We start from the raw sequence: 15,924 nt of genomic DNA on the forward strand, positions 1-15,924 counted from the left end.
ACTCTATGTAGAAATAAAGGGCTGACAGCAGCAGCAGGTGCTGAAACGCCGCCGCCATGCAATGCCGCCGCCACGCGCTCCTGAGGTTCCCAGTGTGGACGAAGCGTAAATATGAAGCTGCAGCCAGCAGCCGATTAACTTAGCTTAGCACAAAGACCGGCTCTGGCACATCTAAAGCTCTTTTAACTTAACACGTTGCACAGTGGAAACCGTTTATAGCGATCACGGTTACAGTGATTAACAGCTTATGTGGATCAAAAAGCTTGGGACAGAATCATTCCTATACAAATGCTGTTAAATCATTTGGTTATAGTCATCAAGTAGTCCGCTTACAGTGATCATTTTGGGTCTTTTATATATGACAACATAGGGAAAAATGGATATACAGTATGTGTTTTTTATGGAAATGATTCTAAATAAAAAGAGAGAAGAGAGAGAGAGAGAGAGAGAGAGAGAGAGAGAGGTATGGTTGTTATTCTGCTCTGACTCAGGAAAGTCTTTCTCTATTTTAAGATCCACACAGGAAACTCAGAATGATTTATGATTCGTCAAAGCTTCATGATACAATGAGAGTGTTAATTAATCTGTCTGTGTGTGTGTGTGTGTGTGTGTGTGTGTGCTCACCCCAGTGTTGTTTCTCTTGGTGTCCAGCAGGGAGACGGTGAAGGTGGCAGCCAGCTGTGGAGAGTTGAGAACGTCTCTGAGAGCCAGCCGGGTTTCCCCCAGAAACCTAAACAGAAACACACACACTTTTAAAATGTCCTGGGGCAGAAAAAAAATCATATTCCTGTAAAATTATCCAGTGAAAACCAGGCGGCAACCTCCGGGTCTGAGAAGTGAAGCCAATGCTGAAGTGCCTTAAACTGTCATTCTTTCTAACAGCCAGCAGGGGGCGACTCCTCTGGTTGCTAAAAGAAGTCTGATTATATAGAAGTCTATGAGAAAATGAGCCTACTTCTCACTTGATTTATTACCTCAGTAAATAGGGATGCACTGATACTTTTTATTCAGTACAAGTACTTACATTTGGGTACTCGCCGATATTGAGTACCGATACGAGTACTTCTCTGTGCCAAAAGACCCTTGTTAACAGCCAGCTGGAGGGTGTGAGAGACACACGGCAGGCTGGGGAGTCCCACATACGAGGCGGTGCGCCGTGACCGGCTCTAGGTCAGTTTGGAAAGGCTCGGTGCGAAGGTGGCTCGCGGCCGCAGCTTTACAGCGCTCCCCGTCCGGATCTCGCCGCATCGTGACGGTGCTCCCTGCTCCCGACTGTGCGACTGTCGACCGGGATGGATTGTCCTCAGTGCGCCCCAACAGTGTCGTGCCGCGGCCCACGTAAAAGGCGCCAAGGGTCTTTTGCGATGTCTGCAACCCACCCGACCTGTCTTGAAACACGGACCAAGGAGTCTAATGCAAGCGCGAGTCAGAGGGTGCAAGCAAAACCCCGTGGCGCAATGAAAGTGAGGGCTGGCATGTGCCGTCTGAGGTGGGATCCCGGCTCCGCGAGGTCGGGCGCACCACCGGCCCGTCTCGCCTGCACCGTCGGGGAGGTGGAGCGTGAGCACGTGTGATAGGACCCGAAAGATGGTGTTGAGAGGTTAACGTCACGCTGCCGTAAAGTGGTATCGGAGCCGTTTTGCGAGTACATGAGCACAGTATCGGAACCAATACCCGATACTGGTATCGGTATTCCTATCAGTAAACATTGTAAACATGAGTTTATGGTCTCAGTCGCTAGTTTCAATCTTCTTCAATACAGCATGATGTTCATTTAGTAAATTATGGTCCCATTTAGAGTCTATAAAGAAGGGTATAATATCAACTCATTTTGGTACAGCAAACCAGAGCAAAGAGGTCACACCGTGGTCTGAGTGTCCCATGGGAGGCGGATGAATGGATCACTAAATCAATCGACACGACAGTCGGTGAATGGGTGGAAATATGACGACCACAATGAGAGGATGACCCGAGTCTTTCATGCCTGCCCTCTTCCCCTCTGAAGGAACTTGACATCTTGACGGAGCAGAACGGTCCAAAAATAACCATCTGAAGGGGTGTGTTCATAAAACAAACAAGTCTGGATCGCGGGGCCACACCGCGGTCTCACAATAACCACGGTTCTTATCTCAATTCCTGTACGCTGAGCTATGGGAGAGAGGGGTTTGATAGGCGCACACATTTCACACGCACCTGTTTCTCCCCATCTTCTCATGGTCTTTGACGACACAGTGCAGCTCTGCTCCGGAGTCCAGAGGGATCCCCTTCAGATCCCATTCAAAACCCTGACAGAGAGACAGGAAGTCAGTAGACAATGAAAGAAAGCGTGAAAATGGGATCTTTTAGCCGGGTTTCCACCAAGAAGTTCCTGGTAATTTTAGTCCTGTGACTACTTTTCAAGGAGCTAAAAGGTTCCTTCAGCCGTTCAGGCTATATCAGATGTGTTTTTTTAACCAAATAGTTGAGGTAGCACCGTATCTGTAGTGCTCTAAATAGAAAATAATGAATTAGAGTTTGTGTAAAGGACGTACCTCGTTCCAAACAGGGTTAGGGTTGTTCTTGATGACCTTTGTCTTCTTCTTAGTCCCTGAAGAAAATGGAGAAACAGAAACTTTAGGAGTTAGCTTTATGAAACAGACACAGTCCAAAATGCTAACTGTGTTGTATTTAGTCTCAAACTGTTCAACAGCTAACTATCCCACAGGTTAATACATTTTGTTCGCTACTTGGCGTCCGGGCAACTTAGATAGCGAAACTTAACATGATACTGTGATTGTTAGCTAAGTAAAGGATAATGTACAGCGATGCAAGACCTATAAAAGCAATGCATTAAGGCCCTGTCTGGGTTTATTTCACAACAATAACCGGCTCTCTGTACATTATCCCGCTTATTATAAGGCTACGTACTTAAAAAATCTATATTTTGACACAAAAAAGGTCCGCCAGAGTCCGACATCAGAACTACGCCCATAGCAACGGTCAGTTAGACATAGCAACGGTCTGCTTATAAAGAAATAACAGACCGTAGAACGCCGTGATTGACCAATCAGAATTGAACATTCATCAAAGTTGGGTAATAAGACGTTAATAAGACGTTCAATACTAAGAGACTAATAGTGATCTGGTGAATACATTTTCAATATTTCAGACCAAACATGACTCAATGAGCAGAAAATAAACTTTGCAACACACATCTGATTTGCTCCACTTTGTGTTATCTTTCTGTGGTTTCCTGTAACATGGAGTTCTGAGATCTGATTTCCTGTCTGTTGGGCGTTCTTGACAGGAAGTGAAACATAAGACGGACCGATAAACTTCCAGGATTCATCATTAGCGACTTAAGAGCTCTCATCTTACACACACACACACACACACACACACACACACACACACACACACACACACGCACGAGAATGTGATGTGAATAATCACATTGGGGTCAACTATCATCATTTCCATGTGGTTTTGGTCAGAAAGAGGAACAGAAACTGAGGTGTTCTTTCCAGATGAAAGGAAACAGTGACTATTGTCTGATTTTAGAAGCTACTCGTTAATTTCCAGAGAATGAGTGGACAAAGCCTGGAATAGATAAACAAGTCCAAAGCTGTCAACGTGCCAACATGCTCACAATGACAACGCATGTCCTCTGTTGGCGTCATCGGTCGGTGACCTCCAGCACTCACTGGATCGGTTCGCAGCCTGAGTGTGAAGCGGCCGGGATGAGGATCAGCACCTCTAAATCTGAGGCCGTGGTTCTCAGCAGGAAACCAATGGATTGCCTACTACTCCGGGTAGGGAATGAGTCCTTATCCCAAGTGAAGGAGTTCAAGTACCTCGGGGTCTTGTTCGCGAGTGAGGGGAACGTGAGATTGGAGGGAGAACGTGAGATTGGAGGGAGAATTGGAGCAGCGTGGGCGGTATTGCATTTGCGGCCGAAATGGGTTTTCTCAGGAGGATGGCTGGCGTCTCCTTTAGGGTGAGAAGCTCAGTCATCCATGAGGGACTCGGAGTAGAGCCGCTACTCCTTTGCGTTGAAAGGAGCCAGCTGAGGTGGTTCGGGCATCTAGTACGGATGCACCCTGGGAGGAGACCACAGGGAAGACCCAGGACTAGGTGGAGAGATTATATCTCCACACTGATGGGAGCGCCTCAGGATCCCCCAGTCAGAGCTGGTTAATGTGGCCCGGGAAAGGGAAGTTTGGGATCCCCTGCTGGAGCTGTTGCCCCGGCGACCTGATCCCTGATAAGCGGTTGAAGATGAGTGAGTGAGCATGCTAACATTTGGTAATTAGCACTAAACACAAAGCACAGCTGAGGCTGATGGGAATGTCAGTAGTTTTGCATGCAATTTGGCATAGACTGTATATAAGAAGTGGAAGTAGTCGCTGTAACGTCACCCAGTGGTTTGTGGACTACAGTTTTGAAGCCTCGAGTTTGGCATTTTGGCTGTCACCATCTAGGTTTTTTGCATCCAGAAGTGACACGAGAGGATGGAGCTACATACAACCGAACGCTGAATAAGACATTTTTAGACGACCAAAATGTTACAATTAACTTTCATGAACTTTGACAGCCCTAGATAATATGTAAATAGTCTAGCGCCTTTTGTACGGTTATGGTTACAGACTTTCTCAACCTCCCTACACTCATATTTTGAGTGTATTTCATTTGCCAACAAAAGAGAAAAAAAAATTAAAGATAAATTTGACTGATAGCATTTAATTAAAAAAAAAAATTCTACAGATATTGCGATAATATCGTTATCGTGAATTATTTTGCCCGCGATAATCGTGTAGTAAAAATCTGACATTGTGACATGCGCAGTTCACATTAAACAATTAAACTGTGTGAGACAATAGAAACACAACAGACCAAACATCAGTAGTGGTACACAAACATGATGCACGCTTTTCACTGATTTATAGATTTGTTGATTAATCAAAATGTTGCTGAGCAACTGTTTTCAGAGCAGTTCAGGTTCACACTGCTTTTATTCTTAATGTGCACACACACACACACACACAACTTCGTCCTCTCAATACACACACACACCCATGGTTGTTTGCTTTCCTGTTTTCCCCACAGTCATCCCTCAATGTGACAAACTAATCCACCTTCACACACAAACAAGTACGTTCTTACACAAATACCTACGTAAGTGTACCTCCGTTCTTGGAAGATATCTTAAAAAACACCTCCACCCTCCCACAGAGGGGTCAACAGGGTACGTTATGTTTCTGTGTGTGTGTGTGTGTGTGTGTGTGTGTGTGTGTGTCCAAAGAGCTGATATCTGAGCTAGCAATCTCAGAGACAGGAAGTGGCACAGCATCAACTTCCTGGTTGGTTCAGCTTGGCACAGTTTCTGTCATGAGCCGAGAATAGACCAAACTGTGACCCACAGTGCCGTGAATTACGTACGGGAAAGCTAATGTTAGACGAGGGCTTTGTGTGTGTGAGTGTGTTACTGGTTTTATAAGTTGATTTATCTGTGGCCGGTTCAAAAGGTAAAATATGAGGAGTTTTTTTTGGCTGGTTCCCACTTTTAAACCGACAATTTCTTAATGCAAAGTTTAAAGTTAAGATTAGGAAACAAGAAAATCTTATAAAGTATAAACTTAATACCAATTCGTTTTAGCGCCACTGATTTCTTTAACGCATTAACGCAACTTGAGATTTTTTAGGTCGTAGCAGGCTCAGTTTTAAAGCTAGAGTGAAGATACTGGCATCCTATGAAACTATAAAACCTAAAGAATCCATTGGTACCAACCTTGTCATACTAGCTTGTCACCAAGGAGGCTAAATAACGCTACGAATTTACGCTATACGAAACACTGACAGCTGGTGTTGCCAATATCTGTCATTGTTTTGTGTTGTTAATTGATTTCCAATAATAATATTATACATATATTTGCATAAAGCAGCATATTTGCCCACTCCCATGTTGATAAGAGTATTAAATACTTGACAAATCTCCCTTTAAGGTACATTTTGAACAGATAAAAAATGTGATTCATTTGCGATTAATCACAAATAACTACGGGCAATTATGTGATTAATTGTAATTAAATAGTTCTAATAAATTAGGTGACTTGGCTAGCTGTAGGGTCGAGGTTTGATAGCATTTTATTAAATCTGAATCCCTTATCGAATCTAGGTTTAGCTTTCAGCATTTTGCAGTTAACTAAAGTTATAGAAAAACTAAACCTCAAATATTTAGTTGAGCTCTCTAATCACCTTTTTCTTAGCTAATTGTTCCAAAGAAACAACACAGTCCACTTGCTGAAGTTTTTTAAACATGACCTCTGCTTTGTTTCTTTGGTAGTAACCATATAGCAGCAGTGATTCCTTCTGAGATGTCCTGATACAGGTGAACAATGAACTCAGAGGAACCTCTTGTTTTCCATTATAAAAACCTAACAGGACACCTGTGTGCGTTACCACTTATCTAACTAATCCAATGTCTTGAGGAACTAATATGAGACTGCTGCGTATGAGTGTGTGTCCTGGCTATATTTAGCACAGGACCAGGATGAAGTAGCCGGGCTGCCTGGTTTTATTTCTGTTTTTTGACGGAGAACAACACTTTATCGTTCCAATAACAACACTTTGGCCCGGAAATCCTGCCTTCGGCGCACAAACACAAGCACATGTTCTCGCGTTTAATCACATATACACATGCTGCATGACCTATACACCTGCAGACGCACGGCCACAAACATGAAGCAAGAGGTAAATGTAAAGAGATTCTAATGACAATCGTAACATCTCCCCCGTTCTATGCTCCATCCTGCTTGTCACTTTCAAACAATCCAGAGCAGGGGTCAGCAACCTTTACTATCAAAAGAGCCTTTTAGGCAAAGAAATAAATAAAAAAATCTGTCTGGAGCTGCAAAACATTTGAGCATCGCGATGAAGGTAACACAGTTTATGGTCTAAGTATATAGTATATAAGTCTAATGCAGTGAGGGCCCAAGAGCAAATGTACGACGGAGTATTAGGGCCACATTGATGGGAAAAACTTCCTGAATAAAGTCATAACTTTACGAGAAAAAGAGTCGTAATATTACGAGACTAAAGTTTAACTTTACGAGAAAAAAAAGTTAGAATATTACGAAAATAAAGACATAACTTTACGAGAAAAAAAGAAATAACAGGTATAATTTCTACTTTATAATATCATGACTTTATTTTCATAATATTACGACTTTTTCCTCGTAATATTATGACTTTAATCTCAAAATCTCAGATTTATTTTTTTTCCTCAATGTGGCCCTAATACTCCGTTGTGCCGTCGTCCCATAGACCTACAACTATGATAAATAAAAATGAAAATGTAAACAAAAAAACAGTTATTCATTTTTAAAAATCCACAGGGAGCCACTGGAGAGGAGCTAAAGAGACGCAGGTTGCAGACCTCTGATTTAGACACTACTGTTGCCAAATCCCTGCAAAAAAACCCAACTTGAAATAACCCAAAACAATCAAAAGATTTCACTCTCACACAAAAACATTCTCTCTCTCCTCCCACAGCTTCCTTGTTTTTTTTATTACCATCTGTAATTTCTATAAATGGACATGGTGTCTGTTTCTCTGGAGGGGAGGAAACTCTCTCTGTATGACAGTTCATTACTTTCCCATTAGACTTACTGTATATTACTGCCAACTAAAATACCAAATATAGCCGATTTTACGGTAATCCCCGGACCACCATAGACATTTAAAAGTGATGTATCAACATGCAGGCGGAGTTTGCAGTTTAAATATTTTTATATTTAATGTAATTTGTGCCTACTGCTCCTCACAACAAGTATTAAAGCAGTATGTGTGCAGTGGTGGAACGTAACCAAGTACATTTACTCATGTACCATTTTGAGATACTTTACTTGAGTATTCTTATTTTATTCTACTTTATCCTTCTACTCAATCTCAGGAAAATATTGTACTTTTACTTCACTACATTTATTTGACACTTAGTTAATTACTTTTTACATAAAAACACATGATATGCTTATATATTATGCAGTACTGTAGGCCTACTACTAATCTACCCAGTAGTATAGAAAGTATCTCAAATTGGCTCCAAAGAGATGAACTCCAACATTAAAATGCTCTTACATGCATTAATAAGTGATAATACGTCTTAAGTGACATTTTGAATGCAGGACTTTTTTCTTGCAATGGAGTATTTTTAGTTTACATTTACTTAAATGAAGGATCGGAGTACTTCTCCCACCGCTGCCTGTGTGTGATGGCACCAGGAAACAGTGTCGGGACAAAGGCAGGAAGCTGACAGCAGAGCTCACCTCATTAAGAAGGCAGACGCCGACTCGTGGAAAGTACAAACAACAAAACTGAAGGAAAAACAGGCCAGGTAGCCAAGTCACCTTCACCTTGTGCCATTTGGCATCCCCAGTTGAGTTAAACCAGATTATTATTTTTCTGCGATGACAATACTGCTCTCTAGTACACACCTAAGTAGTCTACTGCAGCTAGTTAGCCTGTCACAACACAATACGTCCAGATGTACACTTTACACCGTAGACTATACAGTGTTATAATGCAGGCTGTTCTCATTCACTGTTCGCACTTCTACCTACAAAAAGTAGAGCACTGTAATTCATATGTAAGCCACGTAAACGTGTGCCAGGATGGGCAGGCTGCCTCCAAAGGAGTCAGGTGACGCAGAATAAAGATCGATAAAGTCCATGTCAACAAACACTGGACTTTCACCCAGGAGGCTGCTGCTCATGTCCTGTGTGAAAACCAAACTCAAACTTATTTTTATCTTACTTTAGTTTCGTTAATTTACGTACTTAAAGGAACAGTGTGTAGCATTTAGGGGGATGTATTGGCAAAAAAAAATTATATAACATTAAGTATGTTTTTATAAGTGTATAATCACCTGATAATAAGAATTGTTGTCTTCGTTACCTTAGAATGAGACATTTATATCTACATAGATATATCACGGAGCCGGCCGCCATGCTTCTACAGTAGCCCAGAAAGGACAAACCAAACATTGGCTCTAGAGAGAGATATTCGCGTTTTAACATCAGCCACCATAGTTTTTCTACAGGCTTGACACACCGCAAAAGCTTCATTTGGTTGCAATCTGCAACTTCACCACGAGATGCCGCCAGATCCTACACACTAACGTACTTATTTTAACCCAAACCACAAGCTTTTCCTAAACCTAACCAAGTAATTTTGTAGCCTAAACAACTACTGGTTGGGCTTGCACAGGCACACTGATTGCTCCAGTTGCTGGACATTCGTAGGAGAACGCACAAAAAAAATAACAAATAATACGTTGATCTAGATCAAATGCATGAGAAAGCTTCAGGCAGCCAACAGCTTGACTTCCAATTTGCTTATGAACGTGTGATTTCCCTCAAGGTCCTGAAACTTGGCTTGAGAACAGGCTTGACTTGCCCCAAAAGACACTCTCTATGTACCTGTTGTGAGTCAAAATTGTGACTTCAAAGGTATCTATATCTATCTGTCTATTTAGTCTATCATCTTGCTGCCTATCCCCTGAATCTCCCATGATCCTCTTACCTCTGAATGTGACACTAGCGAGAGGGTGAGAGTGTCTCAGGTTGTTGGCTCGCTGAAGAACGCAACGTAACATGGCTGTAAACCTCGGCGGAGTCCTGAAACCGGCGAGGCTCAAAGAACTCGCTCAGGAAGCGAGGGGAATTTGCTTCGGTCTAGCGACAGGTGATTGGGTTCACCAGGTGAGAGGGATCCAGGGCCGGAGGAACGGCTGCTTACATGACACCGGGAGCTTCGATCAAGATAATGACAAACTGGGGTCGACCGTCAAAACTAACAAACCAAAGACCAACTGGTGGCAAAAAAAATTGAAAACAAAGTATGAAAGAAAAGCACTTCTTAGTGGGAAAAAAAGGAATGTGCTCCAAAAAAAAAAGGATATCCACAGCTTGAAAGGAGTGAAATTAAGTTCTAGGGCTTTTTTTCAAAAGATTAAATCCTTGTAAGTCCCAGCATCGCAAAAACATGCAACCAAAGATTGTTTTCCAGCGACAACTACAAAATAAAAGCTCTTTTTTCCCTCCAAGGATAGACCTTCACAAAGCCGGCTTCTTTCTCTTTCTGACTCTCTCCAACACACTCGTATTGGGGAAACAAGCGAGCACACACCTCACATCCAGAGGAAATCTCTACATTTCCTGTTCTCTTTTCCTCTCTTGTCTCCTGGTTGTTTCCCTATCTTGCCCACATCTTTCTTTCTCTACCGCCCTCCACCTCTCGCTGTCCTCTCTAATCCCTGTAATCTCTGTTTGTACAGGATTTATTTCAATCTGGTGTTTTCAGTAAACTGTCAAAAAAACGAATCTGATTGCATTAAAAACTCTGAGAGTCTGTTGTACAACTGTAAGCCCGGGGATCCAGGATCACACGCTCAACTTGGACATCAAATTACAGGACATTTTAAGGACTCTCAGGGTCTTATGTGTTGAAAATGTGGGGGCTCAAAAGGGCCTTATTTTGACCTTAGTCAAAATGATCATTTAGGTGTGACTGCCTGGTCATTTAAACAGACATCCCGAGGTTTTCTTCAGACTGAGAGAGCTACATTTTGAAAGTCAAAAAACGACTCTCAAGGCTTAAACTTATTTTCCTTGAACACATTAGAGGGACTTTTAGACCCGTCACTGATCATTTCTTGGGTCTCTGCTCTTATTTTAAAGAATTTAGAAAACAAAAAAGTCAATGAGTGAGCGCCACCTGCAGACCAAATCAGGGCGCACTCACACTGTCTCATTTGTACAGTGGTGAGGTGAAAGTGTCTGAAACATAAGAACAACTGTACCACGTTTGTCTAACTAACATTAATATAAACACATGTTGGGGGTTGTGCTGCTGTTTATCCTTTCTGTTTGGTAATAAAGCAGCTATAAATGTTGGTAATTTATTAAAAAGTTAAATGGATTGTGGTCCAGATTCACTGCAGCCCTTTTCTGGGAGCTAAGAGGCCGTACCGTTAAATCAGTCAAAGGAATTTTTAACAACTGTGGCAACTCAAAAGTTGTTGTTATTAACGGTTTATAACTGATCTATATAGCTTTTAGTTTATTAGATACAACCATTGCATTGTTAGAAACTAAATTAACTGAAGGCTAATTTGCTGCCTGATCTATTATGCTATTATATTAACTTAATATAATACTGGATGTTTGTACTTTATTTACCTAATAAATTAAACAATAATTAAATCTGCAAGCTAATAATTGTATCTTCTATTTCTATTTCTTGAATGATGAACTCGTAATTTAATTCTAAACGGAATTGCAAAATCATTAAAAAGGCTGTTAAATGTAATTTTGGGGTTTTGGTTACAACCTCAAGTCACTTTGTTTATTACAGTTACATCCTTAAAGCTAATAAAGTTAATTAAAGGTCCCATATCGTGCTCATTTTCAGGTTCATACTTGTATTTTGTGTTTCCACTAGAACATGCTTACATGCTGTAATGTTAAAAATACCCTTTATTTTCCTCGCACTGTCTGCCTGAATATACCCGTATTTACCCTCTGTCTGAAACGCTCCGTTTTAGTGCATTTCAACGGAATTGCAACGGAATTGTGTTGCTAGGCAACAGTTTGGGTCCATGTTTACTTCCTGTCAGCTGATGTCATTCACATACACTGCAACAGGAAATAAACTGGGACACATTTAGAATGTTTACGTTTGAAGGCGTGTAATGATCTATATATATTGTATATTTGTGACATCACAAATGGACAGAAATCCTAACGGCTTGTTTCAAACGCACAATTTCTGAATACGGGCTGTGTGTATTTCTCCGTATATTGAGCGTTTTGATAGTTTAACAGTATTTATAAAGCACTTAAACCTGCTTTATAATATTAAAGACATGAAAATCTCAGTTTTTACAATATGGGACCTTTAAGGGAAGGTTTACAGACGGATCTTAAAGACCGCATCTGTCAGTTTTGCTAAATATAAGAAAATTTGAACCCACAAATCCTGTAATGTGATGTCAGTAATCTGCATAAAGCTTGCTCATACTCTAAATCGTCCAAAGGGAACAAAAAACACCAGAGAAGAAATAATGTAATGTTGATTAGTCCAACTTTCCTTTAAGGAAATTCTGAAAAATAAATATTATCTTTAAAAAAACGCCAGCTCTTCTCTCATCTTTTATCATTTGAAGTCATATTTTCCAATTGTTCCCCTTAAATTTCCCCTTAAGTAGCTTAAAAGTTTAAAATCAATCTTTCGTGATTGCACCCGTACATCAAATGTAAAGTTCTAGATATATCATGTGCATCATATTATACACATTAATAATGTAGGGATCATATCTTTGAAAATCTCGTGATTGCGACAAGTTTAAAATAAAAGTCCAGTACAAGAAATTAGTTTGAAGAAAATTGATTTTCAGATGGTTTCATCCTCTGAGCTTTATAACCGATTATCTCTGCTGTATGTATATCACAACCTCATTAACCCAGCCAGCAGAAACATGAAGCACAACCTGACTGACTGCATGGGAGTTACATGTACATACTTCATGCAAATTATGTGCACTAATGCTTCTTCGTGTCATGTGAGCTCTGTTCATTTGATCCTGATGAAAACATGTTTACTGTTGTTAAAAGAAGTTACAGAGTAGGAATATGAGTGAATATGTATCGTCTGATATGTCCCATCCACGATCGACAATCATATTGGCAGCAAAAAAAACGTGGTATTTAGGTTAAATTTAAAGGTCCTATATTGTAAAAAGTGAGATTTTCATGTCTTTTATATTATAAAGCAGGTTTAAGTGCTATATAAATACTGTTAAATTATCAAAACGCTCAATATACGGAGAAATACACACAGCCCGTATTCAGAATTTGCGTGTTTGAAACAAGCCGTTAGGATTTCTGTCCATTTGTGATGTCACAAATATACAATATTTAGACCATTACACGGTTTTAAACATAAACATTCTAAACGTGTGCCAGTTTATTTCCTGGTTGCAGTGTATGTAAATAACATCAGCTGACAGGAAGTAAACATTTACCCAAACTGTTGCCTAGCAACGCAATTCTGTTGCAATTCCGCTGAAATGCACTAAAACCGAGCGTTTCAGACAGAGGGTAAATACAGGTATATTCAAGCAGACAGTGTGAGGAAAATAAAGGGTTTTATGAACATTACAGCATGTAAACATGTTCTAGTAGAAACACAAAATACAAGTATGGACCTGAAAATGAGCATGATATGGGCCCTTTAAAAATGATCGTTTTCCATCGTGACATATATACGGCTACTGAAACAAAATTTAGACCAACAATAAAACCCTTCACTCCTTCTCTTCATAAATAAACTAATAAATTAATTTATAAAAACAGAGAAATGGCTGTTTTGAATAAAAGGAAAGTAGCAAAAGGCATGATGAGGCAATTTCAGGATTGATGTTTGAGTCAGAGTAAAGGCAGCAGACTACATTTAGAGACAAAAAAAAAGACACAAAACAATAAATGTAATGATCCTCCATGTTTGCTTTTCCAATTTCAGGCATTCAATCTTTTTAGATCTTTGTTAAAGATAACAGCCTTTAGATGTAATGAACTTTGAGTGGAAGGAATGATGCAGCAGATTTTAAGAGCAGCAGAGTCAGCGTTCAGAGTTCAAACAGATTCAATATCAGATGTCAGCCAGAGAGAGAAGAGAGGCTGCAGATAATATTCAGCTGCCCTGTGATGCCAACAAGAACAACACTACTGGATATATATATATACTCATGTTTTCAGTCTGAAATGTTCCTGAAAATCCTCTCAATATTTTGCCTTTGTTTTAATTTTTAGCTGGAGTTGAAGTTTTTCAAATTAAAGCAAATTTGTTACATAATATAAGCTTTATTTTTGTGAATAGAGCTTGGATGAGATACATTCTTATTTAAGGGATAAACCAAGAAAAGATGTGCAGTTATTGAAATATAAGACACAGACGAGGCTAATTACGCTGCAAATTAAGGGTGTGTTATTGCTCATAACCGCACAGGACGGAGTACATTATTCCACTTGAACCGTGGCTATTAGTCCGCCATTAAAATGTGATGCTCTCATCATTGTTTATACATATTTTGGAACAATATATGCTCCTTAAGTAAAAACTATACTCTAAATAGTGTTATGTAGAAGTGCCAATATCTCACAATAGACCATGGCAACAGAAAACACTAATTTCTGATTAGCTGGCGAATGTCAGTTAAAATCTTATAGGATAGGGCAACACAACTACTTAGTTAGGTTTAGAAAAAGATCGACTTGGTTAAGATTAGGCAACACAACTACTTAGTTAGATTTAGAAAAAGATCGACGTGGTTAAGATTAGGCAACACAACTACTTAGTTAGACTCAGGAAAAGATCGACTTGGTTAGGTTTAGGAAAGGATCATGGTTTGGCTTAAAATAACCCCGGAAGTTGTGTTACTTAAGTACGTAAGTTACGTGACAAATAAATCAATGTTGATTTTTGGTTTCACACGGGACACAAACGCCGGTCTCCTGGACGACAGACTGGTGTTTTTTTGACCCACCCAACCACCCCGGCCTCCTCCCTACACGGCGTTCACCGCTTTTTATATTTCCTGGTTCCCGATAACGTGAATTACACACATTTATTTTGTGGGATAAATATACGAATTACAGTGCATTACGAACAGTGTATGAGACCAGCCTGAATAATATCATGTATGATAGTTATATATAAATCAGTGCACAAGGTATGTTAAACTGCAGGTATAGCCATTTATTGCGTTGTGCTACGTTTCCACGTAACAAGGGAGGTAAAAACTGACTTCCAACAAACTTTAAAATACAAGATGATTTTTAAGACAGCTTATGTTTTTGCCTGTGGTAAGTAGCCGCGATACAAGAACAATAACACACTGTGATTTGTCCCAATATATAAAATGATGGCAGAAGAAACGCTTCTGCTTTGTCCATTATTTCCATGCATCAGGACACCTCGGAGTGTATAATGGCTAATTTACGTGGAACGTCTTCTCATTTAGTTTTTATTGTTAATATGAAATATAAAAACACTGGTATCATACACAACCTTCAAATATGAATGTGTGTGTGTGTAGACAACCTGCAGGCAGACGCTGTCCTACATTACACAGGGAAACTTTTGTGCAGCCAAATAGACCACGTGTCATGAGTTCATGACACACTTGCTGTTAGTTAGAGAACTCAACTCTGTGTCTTATTTACAAACACACACACAGTGCTTTACTGTTGTACTCTACTGTTGTACTCTATTGTTGTGCTCTACTGTTGTACTCTATTGTTGTGCTCTACTGTTGTACTCTACTGTTGTACTCTACTGTTGTACTCTACTGTACTCTAACGGAAATACGGCAAGAGAAAGAGTAAAAAATGAGAATCAAATAAGTTAAAGAAACCATATAGACGGAGACTAAAAGACAAGCATGGGTAGGTAGGTGGATTAATGCTAACATCACCATGCTCGTGCTCAAAATGACAATGCTAACACGCTAATGTTTAGCAGGTATAATGTTTACCATTTTCAACTTTTGTTTAGCGTGTTAGCATGCTTAAGCTTGCTTGCTAAGTAGCACTAAAAGTACATCTGAGGCTGATGGGAATATGATTAGTTTTGCAGGTATTTCATAAACTATTGAACAAATTACAAAGTTTGACCAGCTGGTGGCGCTAGAGGAAAAGTCAGAGGATCATTCAGTCATTACGAGTCATCCTCTGGGGACCATGAATATCTGGAAAGAATTTCATTGCAATCCTTTTAATAGTTGTTGAGGTACTTCTGTCTGGACCAAAGTGGTGGATTGAGAGCTACGCTGCTAAATATCTACCTGGCTGTTAACATTCAAACCCATAACTAAACCAGTTTTATTTT

The 15,924-nt window shown here is 40.1% G+C and overlaps 1 protein-coding gene across 16 annotated transcripts in view; it reads right to left on the bottom strand.

Annotated features, from left to right (window-relative positions):
• dysf (dysferlin, limb girdle muscular dystrophy 2B (autosomal recessive)) overlaps window positions 1-15,924 on the bottom strand; it is a 98,441-nt gene that overhangs the window by 76,544 nt on the left and 5,973 nt on the right. For 11 of the 16 annotated variants that reach the window (XM_074624231.1, XM_074624227.1, XM_074624229.1 and 8 more), the window contains 3 exons: window positions 2,532-2,587; window positions 2,194-2,285; window positions 625-730 (listed from right to left, as the gene is read on the bottom strand). In XM_074624231.1, coding sequence (XP_074480332.1) covers window positions 625-730; window positions 2,194-2,285; window positions 2,532-2,587 — 254 coding nt within the window. Of the gene's footprint in view, window positions 1-624; window positions 731-2,193; window positions 2,286-2,531; window positions 2,588-8,303; window positions 8,445-9,558; window positions 10,239-15,924 lie in introns of those variants that run through there. The other 5 variants (XM_074624228.1, XM_074624240.1, XM_074624238.1 and 2 more) reach the window with 5 other exon arrangements.

The sequence above is a fragment of the Sebastes fasciatus genome, chromosome 22, assembly GCF_043250625.1.
Source record: "Sebastes fasciatus isolate fSebFas1 chromosome 22, fSebFas1.pri, whole genome shotgun sequence".
In the NCBI taxonomy this organism is placed as follows: domain Eukaryota; kingdom Metazoa; phylum Chordata; class Actinopteri; order Perciformes; family Sebastidae; genus Sebastes; species Sebastes fasciatus.